Source organism: Salvelinus sp. IW2-2015, linkage group LG16, assembly GCF_002910315.2.
Source record: "Salvelinus sp. IW2-2015 linkage group LG16, ASM291031v2, whole genome shotgun sequence".
In the NCBI taxonomy this organism is placed as follows: Eukaryota; Metazoa; Chordata; class Actinopteri; order Salmoniformes; family Salmonidae; genus Salvelinus; species Salvelinus sp. IW2-2015.
The window spans coordinates 33,163,300-33,188,151 of NC_036856.1; the positions used below are offsets into that span (position 1 = coordinate 33,163,300).

At 43.6% G+C, this 24,852-nt stretch overlaps 1 protein-coding gene across 1 annotated transcript in view; it reads left to right on the forward strand.

Moving 5' to 3' along the window:
- The first annotated feature begins 11,032 nt into the window (after positions 1 to 11,032).
- The window catches only part of LOC111975472 (excitatory amino acid transporter 5-like), a 110,049-nt gene continuing 96,229 nt past the window's right edge, over positions 11,033 to 24,852 (forward strand). Inside the window, 1 exon segment of the mRNA XM_024147557.2 lies at positions 11,033 to 11,381. Coding sequence (XP_024003325.1) covers positions 11,241 to 11,381 — 141 coding nt within the window. The 5' untranslated portion in view covers positions 11,033 to 11,240.

Below are 24,852 nucleotides of genomic sequence, written 5' to 3' on the forward strand. Positions count from 1 at the left end.
GTAGTTTGAATCAAATCAAATGAAATTGTATCTGTCACATGCACTAAATACCACAGGTTTAGACCTTACAGTGAAATGCTTACTTACAAGCCCTTAACCAACAATACAGTTTAAAAAAATATATATACTAAAATACCCCCCTAAAAATAAAATAAATAAAAGTACCAAATAATTAAAGAGCAGCAGTAAAATAACAATAGCGAGGCTATACACAAGGGAACCGGTACAGAGTCAATGTGCGGGGGCACCGGTTAGTCGAGGTAATTGAGGTAATATGTACACGTCGGTAGAGTTATTAAAGTGACTATGCATAGATGCTAAGAGAGAGTAGCAGCAGAGGGGGGGAGGGGGCAATGCAAATAGTCTGGGTAGCCATTTGATTAGATGTTCAGGAGTCTTATGGCTGGTAGAAGCTGTTTAGAAGCCTCTTGGACCTAGACTTGGGGCTCCGGTACCGCTTGCCATGCGGTAGCAGAGAGAACAGTCTATGACTAGGGTGGCTGGAGTCCTTGACAATTTTTAGGGTCTTACTCTGACACCGCCTGGTGTAGAGGTCCTGGATGGCAGGAAGCTTGGCCCCAGTGATGTACTGGGCCATACGCACCACCCTCTGTAGTGCCTTGCGGTCAGAGGCCGAGCAGTTGCCGTACCAGGCAGTGATGCAACCAGCCAGCTGTAGAACCTTTTGAAGATCTGAGGACCCATACCAAATCTTTTCAGTCTCCTGAGGGGGGAATAGGTTTTGTCATGCCCTCTTCACAACTGTCTTGGTGTYCTTGGACCATGTTAGTTTGCTGGTGATGTGGACACCAAGGAACTTGAAMCTCTCAACRTGCTCCACTGKAGCCCCATCGATGAGAATGGGGGRGTGATCGGTCCTCCTTTTCCTGTAGTCCACAATCATCTCCTTTGTCTTGATCACGTTGAGGGAGAGGTTGTTGGCCTGGCACCACACAGCCAGGTCTCTGACCACCTCCCTATAGGCTTTCTCGTCGTTGTCGGTGATCAGGCCTACCACTGTTGTGTCATCGGCGAACTTAATGACGGTGTTGGAGTCATGCCTGGCAGTGCAGTCATGAGTGAACAGGGAGTACAGGAGGGGACTTAGCACGCACCCCTGAGGGGCCCCCGTGTTGAGGATCAGCGTTTCGGATGTGTTGTTACCTACCCTTACCACCTGGGGGGGGGGGTGCTCGTCAAGAAGTTCAGGATCCAGTTGCAGAGGTTGATGTGTGGTCCCAGGGTCCTTAGATTCGTGATGAGCTTTGAGGGCACTATGGTGTTGAACGCTGAGCTGTAGTCAATGAATAGCATTCTCACATAGGTGTTCCTTTTGTCCAGGTGTGAAAGGGCAGTGTGGAGTGAAATAGAGATAGCATCATCTGTGGATCTGTTAGGGTGGTATGCAAATTGGAGTGGGTCTAGGGTTTCTGGGATAATGGTGTTGATGTGAGCCATGACCAGACTTTCAAATCACTTCATGGCTACAGACGTCAGTAGTCATTTAGGCAGGTTACCTTCACTTTCTTGGGCACAGGCACCATGGTGGTCTGCTTGAAACATGTTGGTGTTATAGACTCAGACAGGGAGAGGTTGAAAATGTCAGTGAAGACACTTGCCAGTTGGTCAGCACATGCTCGGAGTACACGTCCTGGTAATCCATCTGGCCCTGCGGCCTTGTGAATGGTGACCTGTTTAAAGGTCTTACTCAAATCACCCGCGGAGAGCGTGATCACACAGTCGTCCGGAACAGCTGATGCTCTCATGCATGCCTCAGTGTTGCTTGCCTCAAAGCAAGCATAGAAGTAATTTAGCTCGTCTGGTAGGCTCTTGTCACTGGGCAGCTCTCGGCTGTGCTTCCCTTTGTAGTCTGTAATAGTTTGCAAGCCCTGCCAGATCCGACGAGCGTCGGAGCCGGTGTAGTACGATTTGATCTTCGTCCTGTATTGACGCTTTGCCTGTTCGGAGGGCATAGCGGGATTTTTTATAATCTTCCGGGTTAGAGTCCCACTCCTTGAAAGCGGCAGCTCTACCCTTTAGCTCAGTGCGGACGTTGCCTGTAATCCATGGCTTCTGGTTCTGGTATGTACGTATGGTCAGTGCGGGGACGACGTCATCGACGCACTTATTGATGAAGCCAGTGACTGATGTGGTGTACTCCTCAATACCATCGGAAGAATCTCGGAACATATTCCAGTCTGTGCTAGCAAAACAGTCTTGTAGCTTAGCGTCTGCTTCATCTGACCACTTTTTTATAGACCGAGTCACTGGTGCTTCCTGCTTTAATTTTTGCTTGTAAGCAAGAATCAGAAGGATAGAATTATGGTCAGATTTGCCAAATGGAGGGCGAGGGAGACTTTTGTATGAGTCTCTGTGTGTGGAGTAAAGTTGGTCAATTGTTTTTTCCCCATCTTATTGCACATTTAACATGCTGGTAGGAATATGGTTAAACGGATTTAAGTTTCCCTGAGAGAATCAGTTGTGTCCAAACTTTTTGTTGTGTCCAAACTTTTGACTGGTACTATATATATTTACCCAAATATATATGGTGGATTGGAAATGATGCAGACAATTACATTGATGGAATCCACAATCTATTTGCAATTATAAAGCTGATCTACCCCCCACTTTTTAAAATTATATATATTTATTTATTTGAAAGGCAGCGTTTTTCCATCTTCGTAACAGCAAAAATCTGAAACTTTTTGTCAAAAATTATGCAGAAAAGCTAATCCATGCTTTTGTCACTTCTAGATTAGACTCCCCGGACAAAGCACTAAATAAACTTCAGTTTGTGCTAAATATGGCTGCTAGAATCTTGACTATAACCAAATAATTTTATCATATTACTCCAGTGCTAGACTTTCTACACTGGCTTGATGTCAAGGTTTTACTGCTAACCTACAAAGCATTACATGGACTTGCTCCTACCTATCTCTGATTTTTATGGAATGGTCTGCCAATATCTGTGAGAGACACGGACTCAGTTTCAACCTTTAAGTCTTCACAGAAGACTTGTCTCTTCAGTGGGTCCTATGATTGAGTGTAGTCTGGCCCAGGGCTGTGAAGGTGAATGGCAAGGCACTGGAATGACGAACCTCCCTTGATGTCTGTTGATTGATCGATAGTAAGCCAGTGTCTCAGCCCCCGTAATAGGGTTAGAGGCAGAGAATCCCAGTAGAGAGAGGGGAACCGGCCAGGCAGACAGCAAGGGCGGTTTGTCTCTCCAGTGCCTTTCCATTCACCTTCACACCCCTGGGCCAGACTACACTCGATGATAGGACCTACTGAAGAGATGAGTCTTCAATAAAGACTTAAAGGTTGAGACCGAGTCTGCGTCTCTCACATGGATAGGCAGACCATTCCATAAAAATGGAGCTCTTTAGGAGAAAGCCCTGCCTCCAGCTGTTTGCTTAGAAATTCTAGGGACAATAAGGAGGCCTGCGTCTTGTGACCATAGTGTACGTGTAGGTATGTACGGCAGGACCAAATCGTAAAGATAGGTAGGAGCAAGCCCATGTAATGTTTTGTAGGTTAGCAGTAAAACCTTGAAATCAGCCCTAGTCTTAACAGGAAGCCAGTGTAGAGAGGCTAGCACTGGAGTAATGTGATCAAATTTTGGGGTTCTAGTCAAGATTCTAGCAGCCATGTTTAGCACTAACTGAAGTTTATTTAGTCCTTTTCCGGGTAGCTGGAAAGTAGAGCAACCTGTCCTTGAAACAGTCTTGATATGCTCGTCAAAATAGAGATCAGGGTCCAGAGTAACGCTCTGGTTTTGTGCCCCCTCAGCCTTGTGCGGTGGGGGAGAACCTGCCGTTCATCTATGAACATTTGAACATCTTGAAGAACGTTCTGGATTGCTTGCTCTTTGGGTTTTTAGGTTGGGTTTCTGTGTAAGCACTTTGTGACATCTGCTGATGTGGAAAGGGCTTTGTAAATTAATATGACGGAAATTTGATCGATTGGATTTGCAAAAAGTCATCAACGTTAGGGCATTTCGTCTTAACCTGAATCCAATGACATGGTGAAATGCTTTGTTGATTTCACATTGAATTCACATTAGAGTAGTTGACAACTCAATCAAAGCTAGACATTGAACTGACGTCTGTGCCCAGTGGGAGGGAGGCAGTCATTTCAAATAGAAAGTGTCTAAATATAGCATGAAACTGAGTATGACCGGTGTAGGAGTGATCTTTGGAGTCTTTCAGTCTCACAAAAGGTCACACAAAAATAATATGCCTGGGATTATCGTCAGAAAGAGCTGCTGAAAAGGTGAGAGCTGCTGGGAGAGAAATATCCTGTCACAGAAGTGTTAAATCAATTGTTGCCCGGGAGATCACACACACACACACACACACACACACACACACACACACACACACATATGCTCACAAAAGCACACGCTCGCAAACACATGCACATACCAGCCTGGTGACACAGGCATGCACACACACACAGACACAACCCCACCACCAGGAAACTAGCCCTTGCTTGTTTAGAGTGTGTCAGTGTATGTATGACGGTTGTTGGTTATGATTGTCCAACCAACTGCTTCTCTCTCTCTCTCATAGTCATAATCCCCATTCCCGGGCTGCTCTCAGGAGCTTTCAACGTCATGGTAGGCATACATTACAGGAAACCATTATGAATTACAAAGCCCTGCCACACGCTATGTCCCCACATATAATCATATCAGCTGGAGTAGGATGATGGACATGCTCACATGCAGAGGCTACAAAGGCTTTGACTGTCAAAAACTACTGTAGTTGTTGTTGGCTACATGCAGTGCCTTCATGCACTGCACATGTACTGCACTGACACATATATGACTGATGATTGGTTGAAAGAAATTGATAATAAGAAGACTGTGGAAGCTTTACTGTTAGATATCAGTGCAGCCTTTGATATTATTGACCGTAACCTGATGTTGAGAAAACATATGTGTTATGGCTTTTTGACCCCTGTCATATTGTGGATTCAGAGCTATTATCTAATAGAACTCAGAGAGTTTTCTTTAATGGAAGCTTCTCTAATGTCAAACATGTAAAGTGTGGTGTTACCGCAGGACAGCTCTCTAGGCCTTCTACTCTTTTCTATTTTTACCAATGACCTGCCAATGGCATTAAACAGAGCATGTGTGTCCATGTATGCTGACAATTCAACCATATACGCATCAGCAACCACAGCTAATGAAGTCACTGAAACCCTTAACAAAGAGTTGCAGTCAAGTCAGTTTTGGAATGGGTGGCCAGTAATAAACTGCTCCTGAACATCTCTAAAACTAAAAGTATTGTATTTGGTACAAATCATTCCCTAAGTTCTAGACCTCAGCTGAATCTGGTAATGAATGGTGATGAAAGTTGAGGAGACTAAATTACTTGTTGTTACTTTAAATTGTTAACTCAAAACATACAGATTCAATGGTTGAAATGATGGGGAGAGGTCTGTCCATAATAAAAAGATGCTCTGCGTTTTTGACACCACGCTCCACAAAGCAAGTCCTGCAGGCTCTAGTTTCTCTTACCTTGATTATTATCCAATCATATGGTCAAGTTCTGCAAATAAAAACTTAATTAAGCTGCAGCTGGCCCAGAACAGAGTGGCAAGTCTTGCTCTTCATTGTAATCAGACGGCTAATATCAATCCTATGCATGCCGGTCTCTCTTTGCTAAGAGTTGAGGAAAGACTGACTGTGTCACTTCTTGTTTTTATAAGACACATTAATGTGTTGGAAATTCCAAATTGTTTACATAGTCAACTTACACACAGCACTGACACACACACTTACCCCACCAGACATGCCACCCGGGGTCTTTTCACAGTCCACAGGTCCAGAACKAATTTAAGGAAACGTACAGTATTATACAAAGCCATAAGTGCATGGAACTCCCTTCCATCTTATACACCGCAAGTGAACAGCGAACCTGGTTTCAAAAAACAAATAAAGCAACACCCCACAGCACAATGCCTCTCCCCCATGTGACCTACTTGTTGTGTGTGTACTGACATGTTCATGTTTGTAACCCTTGTGTTTGTGTTCGGTTCTGTGGGACCCATTTTCAAAGTTTACTAAAAGAAAAATGAGACAATTAATAATTTTTTTCAACTTGAGACTCATTGGCCTTAGCTCATTTTCTGTGAAGAGCATGTAAAACAACACATTTTCATTTGTCACTGATTATTTCGATACATTGTATAAAAAAAAAAATCAGTAGGAGTGACACAACAAATAAATAGCTTTGCATGTGTGGCTCCTTACCACAATCAATCAGTATGGCAAAAATAATCTCTGCTTAGAGGGCCTTTATTTTGCAGAGAGAGAAGCTAGTGTGGAAGGAGCGTCTTTTACTTTAGAAGATGAATCATTATCCAAATATGAGGATKATGTCTCTGTCAATTCGAAATCTGACAGTGAGTTGGAAGAAGAGGATGAGATTGACCTTCAGACAGCCCCAGGACCAGCCCATCAGCAACCAGCTCATCAGCAGGCTGCAGGAGGAGAAATTTGGACGTCAAACAAATTTAATGGTCTTCTTGCCCAAGGAATGAGCCAACCCACATGGCTGCCAATGTGATAAGGATACAACCAGGGCCGACGCGGATATGCAGGACATAAAGTCTTCTTTTGAACTGTTCATCACAGACACCATCCAGAAAATTGTTGTGTGCTCTTCATGACTGTCTGGGTGTGTTCGGACCATTCTAGTTTGTTGGTGATGTGGACACCAAGGAACTTGAAGCTCTCAACCTGCCGCACTACAGCCCCATAGATGAGAATGGGGGCGTACTCGGTCCTCCTTTTCCTGTAGTTCACAATCATCTCTTTTGTCTTGATTGCGTTGAGGGATAGGTTGCTAATCTGGCACCACCAGCCCAGGTCTCTGACCTCCTCCCTATAGGCTGTCACGTCATTGTCGGTGATCAGGCCTACCACTGGTGTGTCGTCTGCAAACTTAATGATGGTGTTGGAGTCATGCCTGGCCATCCAGTTGTGGCTGAACAGGGAGTACATGGGGGGACTCACCACGCACCCCTGAGGGGCTCCGGTGTTGAGGATCAGCGTGGCAGATGTGTTGCTACCTACCCTCACCACTTGGGGTGGCGGCCAGTCAGGAAGTCCAGGATCCAGTTGCAGAGGGAGGTGTTCAGTCCCAGGATCCTTAGCTTAGTGATGAGGGCACTATGGTGTTGAACGCTGAGCTGTAGTCAATGAATTGCATTCTCACGTAGGTGTTCCTTTTGTCCAGGTGGGAAAGGGCAGTGTTTAGTGCAATAGAGATTGCATCATCTGTGGATCTGTTTGAGCAGTATACAAATTGGAGTGGGTCTAGGGTTTCTGGGATAATGGTGGTAATGTGAGCCATTACCAGCCTTTCAAAGCACTTCATTGCTACAGTCGTGAGTGCTACAAATGTAGTCCTTTAGGCAAGTTACCTTAGTGCCCTTGGGCACAGGGACTATGGTGGTCTGCTTGAAGAAGGTTGGTATTACAGACTCAATCAGGGACATGTTAAAAATGTCAGTGAAGAAACCTGCCAATTGGTCAGCACATGCCCGGAGCACACATCCTGGTAATCCGTCTGGCCCAGCAGCGCTTTGCCTGTTGGTTCGTCTGAGGGGATAGCAGGATTTCTTATAAGCTTCCGGGTTAGAGTCCCGCTACTTGAAAGCGGCAGCTCTACCCTTTAGCTCAGTGCAGATGTTGCCTGTAATCCATGGCTTCTGGTTCGGGTATGTACGTCTGGTCACTGTGGGGACGACGTCATCAATGCACTTATTGTTGAAGCCAGAGACTGATGTGGGGTACTCCTCAATGCAATCGGAAGAATCCCGGAACATATTCCAGTCTGTGATAGCAAAACAGTCCTGTAGTTTAGCATCTGCTTCATCTGACCACTTTTTATAGACTGAGTCACTGGTGCTTCCTGCTTTAATTTTTGCTTGTAAGCAGGAATCAGGAGGATATAATTATATATGTGAGTGAGTGAGATGTGAGTAAAATTCCTGAACTAAGTGTTTTCATCATCTAGATCTAGATTGCAGCCAGTAGCCACAAGAAGAAGCGCTGCGATGTGTGTGAACCCAAGAAGGACACGAAGACACAGTACACATGCATGAAGTGCAAGAAATACATTTGCTACACACACACAGTAAAACTCTGTCCCTCATGTTGTGTGTGGACTGGCCTTAATTTGTATTCAATGTGGCCATTTCTCATTTCCATAAAATACTGTATATAAAATTTGTGCGAACATTGGGTGAATAACAAAAACATGAACACCACACACGGGTTCAATGTATGTAAATTGTAAAATCTTTTGTCTGTAATGTCTTTTTCGTTGTGTCAGACCACAGTAATACTAGCTGTCGCCATTGGCATTGACTGGCATCGGCTAATGGGGATCCTAATAAATCAAATCAAAACTTTCAGAAAGTATTCATACCCCTTGACTTTTTTCCTTGTTTTGTTGTTACAGCCTGAATTCAAAATGGATTAAATATTTTTTTTCTCAACCATCTACACACAATACCCCATAATGACAAAGTGAAAACATGTTTTTAGAAATGTTTGCTAATTTATTGAAAATGCAATACAGGAATATCTCATTTACATAAGTATTCACAACCCTGAGTCAATACATGCTAGAATCACCTTTGGCAGCAATTACAGCTGTGAGTCTTTCTGGGTGTCTAAGGGCTTTGCACACCTGGATTGTGCAATATATATATWTTTTTTTTTTCTTCAAGCTCTGTCAAGTTGGTTGTTGATCATTGGTCTGCTTGAAGACATTTTTCAAGTATTTCCATAGATTTCCAAATCGATTTAATTCAAAACTAACTAGGCCACTCAGGAACATTCAATTTCGTCTTGGTAAGCAACTGTATATTTCACCTGCTGAAAGGGGAATTTGTCTCGCATTGTTGGAAAGCAGTCCGAAACAGGTTATCCTCTAGGATTTTGCCTGTGCTTAGATCTATTCCATTTATTTTTATCTCCCAAAACACTCCCTAGTCCTTGCGGATGACAACCATACCCATAACAAGGTGCAGCCACCCCCATGCTTGAAAATATGACTAGTGGTACTCAATATGTTGGATTTGCCCAAACATAACACTTCTGTATTCAGGACATAAAGTTCATTTCTATGCCACATTTTTTACAGTTTTATCTTAGTTCCTTATTGCAAACAGGATGCATGTTTGGGAATATTTTTATTCTGTACAGACTTCTTTTCACTCTGTCATTTAGGTTATTATTGGGGAGTAACTACTGTGTTGGTGATCCATCCTCTGTTTTCTCCTATCAAAGCCATTAATTAAGCTTGTAACTGTTTTAAAATCACTATTGGCGTCATGGTGAAATCCCTGTTTCTTTGTAGTGACTGGGTGTATTGACACACCATCAAAAGTTTAATTAATAATTTCACCTTGCTCGAAGGGATATTCAATGTCTGCTTTTTGTATTTTTAACCATCTACCAATCGGTGCCCTTCTTTGCGAGGCACTGGAAAACCTCCCTGGTCTTTGTGCTTGAATCTGTATTTGAAATTCACTGCAGGACTGAATTACCTTACAGATAATTGTATGTGTGGGGTACACAGATGAGGTAGTCATTCAAAATGCATGTTAAACTCTATTATTGCACACAGAGTGAGTCCTTGCAACTCATTATGTTACTTGATAAGCAAATGTTTACTCCTGWACTTATTTAGGCTTGCCATAACAAAGAGGTTGAATATTTATTGACTCCAGACAATACAGCTTTTTATTTGTAATTRATTTCTAAACATTTCTAAAAACATAATTTCACTTACGGAATTATGGGGTATTGTGTGTTGGCCAGTGACACAAAATCTAAATGTAATCAATTTTAAATTCAGGCCGTAAACACAACAAAATGTGGAAAAAGTCAAGGGGTGTGAATACTTTCTGAAGGCKCTGTATGTTACCTTTCATTACTTTTATTTCCATCTACTACTTGCATATTTTGCTGCAGTACTTAGCTTGCCAAAGGTTACATCATCATATAATATCTCCAATCAAAGTTATTATTATTATTWTTTTTTTTTAACTAGGCAAGTCAGTTTAAGAACAAATTCTTATTTACAATGACGGCTTACCCCGGCCAAACGCTAACCCGGACGACACCGGGTCAATTGTGGGCCTATGGGACTCCCAATCACGGCCGGTTGTGATACAGATAATTCACTCCAAATCTATATTTTGGTACTTTTTTCATTAGTGCACTGTTAATACTGCCCTAAAATGTTTTGCATCGCAGCAGTCAAGTTTTCAAGATATTGGATGTTCATAAAGCAAAGTGTCACCGGCCACATCATCATGATGATACAAAGTTCTGAATGTGGTTTAATTTAGAAATTACTAACTTTCTGGGCGGCGTGCTCAGGTTGACTTTCCCTTGGAATCGCCCAGATACTGTTAGGATTAGTGTAGTCAGTGGACTTTTTTTCCTTTCCATCCATTAGCTTAATTCAACAGGCTGAAAGGACGCCATCTATGATCTCTATGTGATAAACTTGCAGGTAACCTTCCTTGTCCAATTGTTGCTGGATCTTTAATCCAGCCTTCAGCTCCCTTTAAATACGGTGTCTCTGTAAGAGGATTTCTGATGTTAACCCTCAGAACAATACTGCCAGCTGTCACACTCTCACAGACCCCTGGCGGCGTCACAGGCTGGGCTGAGGAGGGGCTGGATGGGCTGGTCACAGTGTGGGGATGGAGGGATAGAGGAGAGGGCTGGAACTCTGATGATTGGAGGGGAAAAGAGGGAGTGGATGCAGGCATGGGAGGCAGAGAGGGAGTGATGGGAGGGCTGGGAATAGAGGGCTGGAGGGGAGGGCTGTGTCTCTTGATGGATGGGTGGGGCAGAGCAGAAAGGGGATGGATGGAAGGGAGGGTTGGGTATGATGGGATGGGTGGAAGAGAAAGGGAGGGGATGCCTGGAAAGTGTGTTGATCTCCTTAGTCCAGCACAGATCACCAGGCAGAAAGGAGAGAGGGACGCCCATTCGGACGGTCCAAAAGTATCTTTAAACCTGGAGCGTGAAAGGAGATCAAGAATTGCCCATCTCATCCGTTCCCATTCTTATTTTCTGTCCTCTTCTCTCTCTTTCGTTCTCGTTCCCTCTCTTTTCACCCTCTTCCATCCTGGGTTGGGTCAGTGCTTTTCTATGGGTTGCTGCTGATACAGCGTGGACTGGGAAAGACTAGGGATTTGTGATGGTTGTGGCTCTGGATGCAGTGTGGGTGAGGGTGAAGGGGGTGTGCAAACAGAATGGACTCCTCATTCTGTCTGTGTTGGCTGTGGTCATAGGATGCCTGCTGGGCTTCTTCCTACGGACTAAAAGGCTCACAGAGCAGGTCAGTCTCCTTCCTACATACTCCCAACTCCTCTATGTGATTCCTTGGTTGTATTCCATCAGCCACACCCCTCCCGCTGTCATCCCCTGGTCCAACGATGATCTACCTATAAATCCTTTCCTATACCCTACCCAATAAACCCTTTCCTATATCCTACCTATAAACTATTTCCTATACCCTACCTATGAACCCCTTCCTATACCATACCTATAAACCCTTCTTTGCTATACCCTACCTATGAACCTGTGGAAGTAATACTAAACCCAGCGACTCCACATTCCCCCCCGTGTGATGCCATGGTCCAACATGTGCTGTTATCTACAGTATAAAACCTATACTCTACCCTTCCCACAAACCTGTCAATGTACACCCAAATCACTGGTCCAAAAGGCCAAAATACTATTTGTTGTGTGCCCACCTCCTAACCTTGTGTGGTTGTGTTCCTCTATCCCAAAATAAGGTCCTATCTATGTAGACTCCCATCATTCCCCACCCTGGCCGCTATGTGCAAGAAGAGATCCACTGAATGTGTTAAAAAAGACAGAGTGATATGTTAATTAAAATGTATTGTAGTAAGCACCACATGGCAGCTCAATAGCTTCATAGTACGACAAGGTGTAGGGTGAGGAGTGGGTTGCCAAATCCAGGTCTAACTTACATGTACAGCTTTATTGAAACACCTACTCTGACCTTTGATAAGCTGACTGGATCACTGACACCACCCCATCCATAATATTAACCTTTATTTATCCAGTCTAGTCTCATCTAGAGTTCTCTTTTTCTACTGAGAATCTCTTTTTCAAGAGAGACCTGGTCCAATATTAGTCGGTATAAAAAGGTGGAGGTGGCCTTCCGTGCACTATTGTCTCCTGACAGAACCGTACGTTACATCTCAAAGCAGATGTGACACTTGCCCCCCACCCCTGATCACAGCTTCCCCATGGAGAAGGTCCAGGTCCCATACGCATGAGGGCCGGCGGCTTTCTCTCCCACCTCAGTGTTTATCCCCCTCACCCCCTGTGAGTAAAGCTATATCATATTCTGGAATAGGGCTTAAATATAGCAGGATAGTCCTTCACTCTGACTATGGAGGATTATCATCCAATCAAACAAATGCTTTCCTCCTATCCCTCCGTCGTAACTACAATAACCAAAAGTACCTTTTGTTTATTTATTTAACCTTTATTTATCCAGGCGAGTCAATAAAGAACAAATTTGTATTTACAATGAAGGCCTGAAAACCTCTTATCCTCTCCATATTGAAAGACAAGTTGGAGATTGGAGATTGCTGGAGGCCTCTGACTGTGATTAGTCATTTTGTTGGTTGAGTTGAGTTGGGGGCTGGGGACTGTTATTTTTTACTTGATTCTGAAGGTAGCTAGCTACCTACAGTTATTATGTGTAATCAGTGGACTATACTATCTGCAATGTACATTAGCCAAAAGTGCCTCTTAGCCTCTCCATTTTGAAAGACATGTTGGAAATATAGAGTGAAGAAGGCCTCTGTGATGTCTGATAAATTACAGTGGGCTTTAGGCTGGAAATGTTGGTTGACTTGAGTTGAGGGCTGGGAGCTGTTTGCATTAGTTTTGAAAGTAGATACCTAGATATAATTATTATTTGTAATAAGTGTTTTTTACAGTGTCTCTAGATGTACATTTCTGACATGTTGGAGATAGATGAAGGCTCCTGAGGTTTCATGTAAATTAAASTGGGCTTTTAGTCCTTTTGGTTGTTGAGTTGACGGCTGGGGGAGATACAGTGACATGACTYTGAACAGGTTAGATGGGTTGAGTGGGCTGTACTTATGTTGGTGGTTGAGTAGAGTTGGGGGCTGGAGATGGACATAGAGATGGAGAGATGGAGAGGAGAAGAAGGGCAATGAGAGGGACAAGCTAACATGTAACCATAAAGAGGTGAAATGGGCCCTGTCATTAGAGGGATGAAGAAATTAGAGTGGGCTTTGATTTAGTCATGCTGGTGCTTTATTTATTAAAAAGTATGGGGGCTGGAGGTGTGCCAAATCCTCTTCAATTTGCAGTGAAGGTTACACAGTCCCACACCACAAAGAGAAAAGGGGAGAGAGAGAGAAAGAAAGAGAGAAAGAGAGAGAGAGAAAGAAAGAGAAAGAGAAAGAGAAAGAGAAAGAGAGAAAGAAATATAATTAAAAAGAGAACGAGAGAGAGAAAATGGAAGAGAGACTTAATGTACTGTTGAGTATGAGGCTAAATAGACTGCTTATGGTTTATTATTATTCTGCTGTTCAATGCTGATGACATCTCTTAGAGCCTGCTACATTGGCATTAGTGTCTTCACGGCATATCCTAACGGAACCCAAACCGGCTGCGCGCATGCGCCATCGTGCGCTATCGTGCATAAATGTATTTTGTCCCCCTACACCAAACGCGATCACGACACGCAGGTTAAAATATCAAAACAAACTCTGAACCAATGACATTYATTTGGGGACAGGTCGAAAAGCATTAAACATGTATGGCAATTTAGCTAGTTAGTTTGCACTTGCTAGCTAATTTGTCCTATTTAGGTAGCTTGCTGTTGCTAGCTAATTTGTCCTGGGATATAAACAMTGAGTTGTTATTTTACCTGAACTGCACAAGGTTCTCTACTCCACCAATTAATCCACACAGAAAACGGTCAACCGAATCGTTTCTAGTCATCTCTCCTCCTTCCAGGCTTTTTCATCTTTGAAATTATATGGTGATTGGCATCTACACTTTTACCACGACAACCGGCAAAACATTTAGTCTTTCAATCACCCACGTGGGTATAACCAATTAGGAGATGGCACGTGGGTACCTGCTTCTATAAACCAATGAGGAGATGGGAGAGGCAGGACTTTCAGCGCGATCTGCGTCAGCGCACCAACGCAGACGCTCGTTGGTGCGCGCGAGCAGTGTGGGGGCAATAATTGAATAACATAGATTTCTAAATTTATTTTGCGACGCTCGCTCACGCGACGTGRCAGGTCTGGTCAGCATGTTAAGGTATTGTAATATATCAATATGATCCTATTCATATTCTCTCCAATAGCCCCCACTTCTCACAGTTCAGTGGTTTAAGAACCCTGGCTGTGTTACCTGAAGGTTAGTGCTATCTGGGATCCTTGGGACATCCCTACCCTAAAATCTAACCTTAACCCCTACCCTTATCTTAATCTTATCCATAACCATAACCCTTACCTAACCCTAACCCTAACCTTAACCATTACCTTAACCATTTTAAATTTCAATGGGGTATGGACGTCCCAAGAATTTGGGATTTGCAAGGACCATTACCTGAATGCCCAGCCTCCACTTCACCTACATATAAATGAAGAGAGATTACAAAATAACCCTAATGAACCATGCACATTGCTTTTCATCAGTATCTGATTCAGTATCTGATTCAATAAGATGGTTGTTCACACACCCTGTGTTGCTGCAGGTGCTRGAATCCCCTGGTTCAACGAGTGATGATCTACCTAAACTCAGCAACAACAAAAAAATATCCTCTCACTGTCAACTGCGTTTATTTTCAGCAAACTTAACATGTGTAAATATTTGTATGAACATAACAAGACTCAACAACTGAGACATAAACTGAACAAGTTTCCCAGACATGTGACTAACAGAAATGGAATAATGTGTCCCTGAACAAAGGGGGGGTCAAAATCAAAAGTAACAGTCAGTATCTGGTGTGGCCACCAGCTGCTTTAAGTAATGCAGTGCATCTCCTCCTCATGAACTGCACCAGATTTGCCAGTTCTTGCTGTGAGATGTTACCCCACCCTTCCACCAAGGCACCTGCAAGTTCCCTGACATTTCTGGGGGGGAATGGCCCTAGCCCTCATCCTCCGATCCAACAGGTCCCAGACGTGCTCAATGGGATTGAGATCCGGGCTCTTCGATAGCCATGGCAGAACACTGACATTCCTGTCTTGCAGGAAATCACGCACAGAAGGAGCAGTATGGCTGGTGGCATTGTCATGCTGGAGGGTCATGTCAGGATGAGCCTGCAGGAAGGGTACCACATGAGGGAGGAGGATGTCTTCCCTGTAACGCACAGCGTCGAGATTGCCTACAATGACAACAAGCTCAGTCCAATGATGCTGTGACACACAGRCCCAGACCATGACGGACCCTCCACCTCCAAATCAATTCCGCTCCCGAGTACAGGCCTCAGTGTAACGCTCATTCCTTTGACGATAAATGTGAATCCCGACCATCACCCCTGGTGAGACAAAACTGCGACTTGTCAGTGAAGAGCACTTTTTGCCAGTCCTGTCTGGTCCAGCGACGGTGGGTTTGTGCCCATAGGCAACGTTGTTGCCGGTGATGTCTGGTGAGGACCTGTCTTACAACAGGCCTACAAGCCCTCAGTCCAGGATCTCTCAGCCTATTGCGGACAGTCTGAGCACTGATGGAGCAGGCTATTGTTATTTTACTGCTGCTCTTTAATAATTTGTTATTTTTATCTCTTACGTTGTTAAGGTATTTTCTTAAAACCGCATTATTGGTTAAGGGCTTGTAAGTAAGCATTTGACTGTAAAGGTCGACTACACCTGTTGTATTCAGCGCATGTGACAAATAACATTTGATTTGATTTGATTCCGAATAGTGATCTTAGACGTGATGACGGGCGCAGTGGGAGAAATGGTTGAGGATAGAAGAGGAGGGATCGGGCAGGCAGACAGCAGACTTGGCTCAGACCCAGTTTGTCTGGATATTTACACCAGGGGAACCAAAGGGTGCTGCTGCTGCCCAGTCTGTCCAATCCTATCAGGCAGGATGGCCTGAGGTGTAGAGGAAGGGCACATGAGATCAGTGGAGTGAGTTGGGGGTTTTCATACAGTAGCTATATCTGGGATGAATGTGACTATAACACAATTACTTAATTGATGCTCAAGCTTTCCTCAACTATACACCCTTTTCAGTTCCATGTAGAACCCTTTTTGGTTCCATGTACTATAGAACACTTTACACAGAGGGTTCTACATGGAACCCAAAAGTGTTCTCCAAAGGGTTATCCTATGGGGACAGCTGAAGAACCCTTTAAGGACTCAAGAGTATTCAAGTGTAGAAGTGATCGTTGCAATTCATCAGAGTCAGCATGGGGGGAATGCACTGCCACTCACTGAGACACAGGGTCAGCAGTTTGGGACCATAGTTATGGAACTCTTATTAATAGACAATAATCTTGCATAGCCTACCATTACAATCAGTAACAGTTTATAATCATGGCCAACCTCTTTAGCAGTGTTAGAGTACTTTCATGAACAGCAAAGTGAATGACTATTTGGTAACACTTCCCTTGACACCCAGCATCATAACGTGTTATGACACAGTCATAACCATGTCTTAATATGTCATAATATAACATAATATATATTTTTATTTTATTTAACTAGGCAAGTCAGTTGAGAACAAATTCTTATTTACAATGACGGCCTACCCCGGCCGAACCCTAACCCGGACGACGGTGGGCCAATTGTGCGCCGCACTATGGGACTCCCAATCACGGCCGGTTMTGATACAGCCTGGAAGCGAACCAGGGTCTGTAGTGACGCCTCTAGCACTGAGATGCACTGCCTTAGAGCTCTACGCCACTAATATGGTCCAAACACTGTCATGACACATATATTTAAACCTGTTGTGACATATATTGCATTACGTTATGGCTGATTATGACACCTACATAAGAGTGTCAAAACCCACATAACCTACCACACAAGGCAAGACATTCCATTCCACTATAGCATACTTGTCAACAGTATGTATATGTTATATGACATTTTTCTGAAATATACCATATTAAATGATGCCTAACCCAATGCTCTGTTGCTGATGACTGGGATGAATGCAGGAGCAGATAGACAAGACAAAATCTTTTTGACTGACGTCTTACATAAACATATATTTTCTTAGTCCAAGTAAAGTGTCACAGGATGGTCATAATGCTTCTTGACAGTGTCATAAAGTGTATTTTCTTAGTCCAAGTAAAGTGACACAGGATGGTCATAATGCTTCTTGACAGTGTCGTAAAGTGTATTTCATGCAAGTTATTTAAAATATGATGGGAAAAAAACATGACTGTAAAGAATTCATTACAACAATAGCAAAGGACTTAAGAAACAAACTTTCAAACAAAAGGAAACTTCTTCGCAGGCAAAAAATACATTTGAATAAATGGGGGTTTTGACACTCTTATGTAGGTGTCATAACCAGCCATAAAATATAGCAATATATGTCACTCCAGGTGTAAATATATATATACAAATATATATATATATATATATATATATATATATGGGTCATGACAGTGTTTTGACCATATTATGACAGGTTATGACAAATGCCAGCTGTTATGACATATTATGACATGGCTATGACCGTGTCATAATGTGTTATGAGACTAGGTGTCAAGTAAAGTGTTACCGACTATTTCTGGACCATGCGGTAATGGCTATGTGCTTGCTGTGCCAATGAATAGTGGCAGACTAGCAGGCGGTGCCAACAACTGTGTTTAGGGGTAGTTTAAATAAGGAGAGGTCTGTTGAAGTTTGTTCTTGTTTAGACCCCGACTGGCTTGGGTTTAAAAGCTGCTTTGGGGCTAAACATTTTCTTTTTTAATTGTCCTTGAGCATCTGCCCTCACAACAGGGACAGGTGCATGGAGTGAAAGTCTCTGCTGGTTGTTAGTTCTCCTTGAGAGTTTATTGATAGAACAGGATAATGTACTGTAATGACTGGAGTAGAGTAGCAGGGTTTACAGAGGTCTCCTTAATATCATTATCAGAGATCTGACACCCGGATGTTGTACTTGTCTCTTCTCTCTTCTTTATGGTCTAAAATTCCATCAAAGTTTATTCCACAGGTGGAGAGAGTCTAAATAACTTTGCATGAAGACTAAAATTCAGAATTCAACATGGTGTAAATGTAGTTATCAACAATATATCATGGCATAAAATATTTCCATAATCTGAGAATTTACTGTGGAGTGAGGAAGCTTAATAGTCATGACACATCACATTTGTCCGATTTCAGCCAAGAACAGAATGAAATACAACACAAATATGTTTAGCTTCTTGCATGCAAACTGATCCGTAAGCAGAACTGTGTTCAATAACACACTGCTTAGCCAACACACGTTCTCCTCTCTACACTGAGTCTAAAGGGCTCTCCACAGTGATTTCACAGTCTACACGAACGGAGCTCCGTTTGCATCGTGTTGCAAAAATTCAGTAGCACAAAAGTTCGTAGACCTACGTAGAGAGCTATACAAACGAGCCTCCGTCAGATCCGTTGCAGATCCGTTGCATAGACTGTGTAGAGCCTTTAAGGTACATACTGTAGATAATCCCTTTCTATAGGGATTCAGCATCATTTGTAAACAGGCTCAGAATCAGAACTCAGAACACAAACATGAAAGTTGTACACTCTTCCCCTCTTGCCTTGCAGTGTTAAGTAATAGGTCTTTGGAATCAGGAATAGGAATCTGAACTAACATGATGCACACATTGAGCAAGAAGCAAGTTCAGCAAGTTCAAATAAGGCAGATGTATTATTTTTGTGTCAGAGAGGGATTTGTGAGCTGCAGAGGACAAGACAGACAGAAGGAGGTTCAAACGGAGTTCATTTTTAATTGATGACATGTTAATGCAATAACCCATGTCAACTTAATATGTGAGGTCAACAGTCAATGGCAAAGTGTAAGTACTGACMTCTGTTTCCTTGTAAAAGACAGTAACAAATATGCTTTTTATTGTTATATAGTCACGAATGTTGTCAAAGTAACACAATGGCAAAACACTTGTTGCCTACAGTAACCACGTTTCCATCCACAGTTTTACCTTGAGGAAAGTTCTACCATATAAAAAAAAACAATCATAACAGCTTTGATGGAAACAGAAAGTTTCAGTACAATTGGTGGGAACATGGTGGGAATTTTTTGTGTCTGTAAAATTCCTTATGTGAGAAATGGCGGTGGAAACGTCATTATGCGCAAATGTTTATTAAATAACCGTCATATCGAAGTAAAGTTGGAGTCACACAGTGACATGGTGTGTGGTCCTCCCACTAGGACTCGGGAAAGCATGCAGTTTATTAATCTACAGAATGAAGAAATGATGATGCTCCTTTCCAATAAATATGGAAGGTCTGATTCTGGTGACATGATGATCGATGCTCGACTGCCGTTTGACAAATAAACACATTCTCTCTCTTCTTCAAAATAATCTCATCATGTAGACTAACCTACCCAAACAGCCTACCCGCACTATATCTGCGAGCTGTTGACTCGAGCGGTCGTGCCAGAGTAGGCACATTTGCTATTTACCGGAAACGTTTTTGTGATAAAACTTTCAGTAGAGTTGAAAATTAGATGGAAACACATTGAACTTTAGATKTTTTTTTCGGTACATGAAAACTTAAGTGAATGAGTACAACTTGTGTGCACTACGTCATCACGCACTGATTTTTATCCGCAACAAGTCCGTTTGGTGTTAGCACTGGTGGGAAAATGTACATATTTTCTTTATATGCTGATTTTAGAATATTAGCATGAAAATCTGTCACCAATTGGGATGGAAACCTAGCTAATGTACAGTATGTCATACGTTGCTCGATGCAAACTCAAAAGAAGGAGAGTTGAGTGCAAGGTGACCGTGACACTAGCAAAGTACTCTGATTCAATATCAAATTGAGATGGAAAAGTCCATTGTATGAAAAAGCATACAATGTATTAAATAATCCATATCTACACTTTGGGCTTGTTGCTTTGAAGAYATGGAGGATTTTACAACCACACCAGCTAAAGTAAAAGCTGTACCTCCAGTCGAAATAGTTGTTTATTCATTGTTCTTGCAAAGTGTTGATGATTACTGCAGAGCTTTACAGATCACCTTACACGGGACTGGGTGCCAGAGTTTCTGTTTAGCCCACTTGTCACTATCTTGCCAAAAAGGCAATGATGAATGTTGCTGTATACAGTCAGGTACCCACAGATGAATGGTTGGTGTACTGAATCAACAAGCTCTCACAGTCTCACGTCAGAATTAGACGTTCATCCATGTTTCTGAAACGTCAGATTTCAAAGTTGTTCCAAACATCAAATTTCAAAGTGTTTAAGGTTAAATGTAGGCACTAAGTCTGAATTTTTAAGGTTAGGGTTATATTTAGGATTTAACTCCAAATGGTTGAGATAAGGGTTAAGGTTTAGGATAGGCTTAAACAAAAATCTCAAAAACAACTTTCCATCGCTGGTATCGAACTTGCAACCTTTGGCACCAGAAGCAGATGTTTCCCTAACAACAAAAACCTATAAAACAACTTTCTATCGTTGGATTTGAACTTGCAACCTTTGGCACCAAAAATCTCAAAAACAACTTTCTATTGCTGGATTCGAACTTGCAACATTTCGCAACCTGTTTAACATCCTCAGACATCTAATGCAGACTGACTTATATCAAGGTGACCTGGCTGGAATCCAGGGGGTTTGGATGCCCTGGGAGGCGATGGCAGTGGGTTAGAGATGTTGTTTTTCAAGCTGTTCTGGCTCTCCTTGTTGTGTCACTTGGCTGTTAAAAACGAGTATCTCTTAAATGGACCTTTGGCAGCAGCTGCAGCACTTGCCCCTCGTGCCACACAACACACACACAACACCACAGCACAATCACAAACACACACACACACCACACACACACACACACACACACACACACACACAACACACACCACAACACACACACCACACACACACACACACACACACACACACACACACACACACCACACATAAACACGGACACACACCACACATATACAACACAACAAACACCTCTCAAATACACATCCGCGCCATACGCCATGCGGATCCTGCTCTAAACTGCAAACTAAGCCTCTCGCCTAATGCAGAACAAGAAAACTCTTTTACCTGCATTATCATTTACCACCTCTCTCTCCATCCTTCTCTCCACTTCCTATATGGTCTCTACTCCACGTTCTCTATAGACTTTCTATTTTTTTTCTGTCTCCTCTCACTCTGCCTCTATCCAACCCTCTCTGTCCTCTCACTCTGCCTCTCTCCACTTGCTCTTACTCTTCTCCCTACTAGAACCTCTTCTCCACCCTCTCTCAATCCAACTCGCTCTCCAACTCTGCTCAAATCAACCTCTCTGCTCATCACTCTCCTCTATCAACCCAACTTCTCATCACAATCTGCACTCTCTCAGAACATTCTCTGACTCTTCTCACTCTTGCCGTCTATCAACCTCATCTCTCACCTGGCCCTTCTCTCACTCGCCGCTCTCCACACTCAATCCTCTCACTCTGGGCTCTCTCACTCTCCCTCTACTCAACCTCATCTGTCTCCACTTACTGCTATATCCCCTCTCCTCATTTGTCTATCCAATCCTCTCTCTCACTCTGGCCTCAACACACGTCTCCATCTCTCACTCTGCCTCTCTACACCTCTTTGTCTCTCACTCTGCCTCTCTCCACCTCTCCGTCTCTCACTCTGCCTCTCTCCACCTCTCTCTCTCACTCTGCCTCTCTCCTCCTCTCTCACTCTGTCTCTCTCTCTCACTCTGCCTCTATCCACCTCTCTGTCTCTTATATTGCCTCTATCCACCTTTCTCTTTCTGGTATTTCACCCAGTAAACATGGGAGTTATTCAAAATTAGATTTGTTTTCGATTTCTTTGTGGATCTGAGGGAAATATGTGTCTCTAATATGGTCATACATTTGGCAGGAGATTAGGAAGTGCCGCTCAGTTTCCACCTCATTTTGTGGGCTGTGTGCACATAACCTGTCTTCTCTTGAGAGCCAGGTCTGCCTTCAGCGGCCTTTCTCAATAGCAAGGCCATGCCCACTGAGTCTGTACATAGTCAAAGCTTTCTTTAATTTTGGGTCAGTCACGGTGGTCAGGTATTCTGCCACTGTGTACTCTCTGTTTAGGGCCAAATAGCATCCTAGTTTTCGCCGTTTTTTTGTTAATTCTTTCCAATGTGTCAAGTAGTTATCTTTTTGTTTTCTCATGATTTGGTTGGGTCTAAATGTGTTGCTGTCTTGGGGCTCTGTGGGGACTCTTCTCAAGGTTCATCTCTCTGGAGGTGATGGCTTTGTTATGGAAGGTTTGGGAATCAAATCAAAGTTTACTAGTCACGTGCACCGAATACAACAGGTGTAGACCTTACAGTTAAATGCTTACTTACAGGCTCTAACCAATAGTGCCAAAAAGGTATTAGGTAAACAATAGGTAAGTAAAGAAATTAAACAACAGTAAAAAGACAGGCTATATACAGTAGCGAGGCTATTAAACTAGCGAGGCTACGTACAGACACCGGTTAGTCGGGCTGATTGAGGTAGTATGTACATGTAGATATGGTTAAAGTGACTATGCATATATGATGAACAGAGTAGCAGTAGCGTAAAAGAGGGGTTGGCGGGTGGCGGGTGGCGGGACACAATGCAGATAGCKCGGTTAGCCAATGTGCGGGAGCACTGGTTGGTCGGCCCAATTGAGGTAGTATGTACATGAATGTATAGTTAAAGTGACTATGCATATATGATAAACAGAGAGTAGCAGCAGCGTAAAAAAAAGGGGTTGGGGGGGCACACAATGCAACTAGTCCGGGTAGCCATTTGATTACCTGTTCAGGAGTCTTATGGCTTGGGGGTAAAAACTGTTGAGAAGCCTTTTTGTCCTAGATATGGCACTCCGGTATCGCTTGCCATGCGGTAGTAGAGAGAACAGTCTATGACTGTGGAGGCTGGGGTCTTTGACAATTTTTAGGGCCTTCCTCTGACACCGCCTGGTGTAGAGGTCCTGGATGGCAGGCAGCTTAGCCCCAGTGATGTACTGGGCCGTACGCACTACCCTCTGTAGTGCCTTGCGGTCGGAGGCCGAGCAATTGCCGTACCAGGCAGTGATGTAACCGGTCAGGATGCTCTCGATGTTYCAGCTGTAGAACCTTTTGAGGATCTCAGGACCCATGCCAAATCTTTTCAGTCTCCTGAGGGGAAATAGGCTTTGTTGTGCCCTCTTCACGACTGTCTTGGTGTGTTTGGACCATTCTAGTTTGTTGTTGATGTGGACACCAAGGAACTTGAAGCTCTCAACCTGCTCCACTACAGCCCCGTCGATGAGAATGGGGGCGTGCTCGGTCCTCCTTTACCTGTAGTCCACAATCCTCTCCTTAGTCTTGGTTACGTTGAGGGATAGGTTGTTATTCTGGCACCACCCGGCCAGGTCTCTGACCTCCTCCCTATAGGCTGTCTCGTCATTGTCGGTGATCACGCCTACCACTGTTGTGAATCACTTCGTTTTAGGTGGTTGTAGAGTTTAACAGCTCTTTTCTGGATTTTGATAATTAGCGGGTATCGGCCTAGTTCTGCTCTGGATGCATTATTTGGTGTTTTACGTAGTACCCAGAGTTTACTGTCAGGGCCCAGGTCTGACAGAATCTGTGCAGAAGATCTAGGTGCTGCTGTATGCCCTTCTTGGTTGGTGACAGAAGCACCAGATCATCAGCAAACAGTAGGCATTTGACTTCAGATTCTAGTAGGGTGAGGCCGGGTGCTGCAGACTGTTCTAGTGCCCTCGCCAATTCYTTGATATATATGTTAAAGAGGGTGGGGCTTAAGCAGCATTCCTGTCTCACCCCCCGGCCCTGTGGAAAGAAATGTTTGTGTGTTTTGCCAATTTTAACCGCACACTTGTTGTTTGTGTACATCGATTTTATAATGTTGCATGTTTTTCCCCCAACACCACTTTCCATCGATTTTTTATAGCAGACCCTCATGCCAAATTGAGTCAAAGGCTTTTTTATCTCTCACTCTCTCTCTCCATATCCTCTCTCTCTTCTCCTCTCCTCTCCTCTTCCTCTCCTATTTGTTTTTGTGGCGGGCGCGGTGTTCTTGTTATGTTGGTTCCTTCACCTACTCACCTCCATTTCTTCTTCTCTGGTTCCTTTGCCAGCATCGTTCCCACATAATGAAATGGCCCCTGTAATTTATCCTGGTATCTCCCTCTTCATTCTCTTTTTTTCTTATACCTTTGCCTCTCAGCTCTGTCCTTCCTCGTCTCACTCACCCGCCTCCTCGCATCGCGGTCCCTCCGGCCCTTGCCCCCCGCCTCGGCATCCCGCCCGACCCATCCCCGCCCCGCGTACCGCGTCCACCCCTGCCCCTCCCCCACCCGGGTGTTGTATAGTTCCTATTTCCTTATGTCTCCGCCTCCTCACCCACTAAACATGCCCGCAACTCTGTGCAGACTTATCTCCCCCCATTTTCCCTCTTCCTACAGAATCTTCCTCTCTCTCTCTCTCTCTTCTCTCTCTCTCCCTCTCTCTCTTCTCTTTTCTTTGTCTCTCATCTCTCCTCTCTCTCTCTCTCTCTCTCTCTCTCTCTCTCCTCTCTCTCACTCTGCTCCATCCTCCTCTCTCTGATTCTCACCCTTCTCTCTCCAGCTCTCTC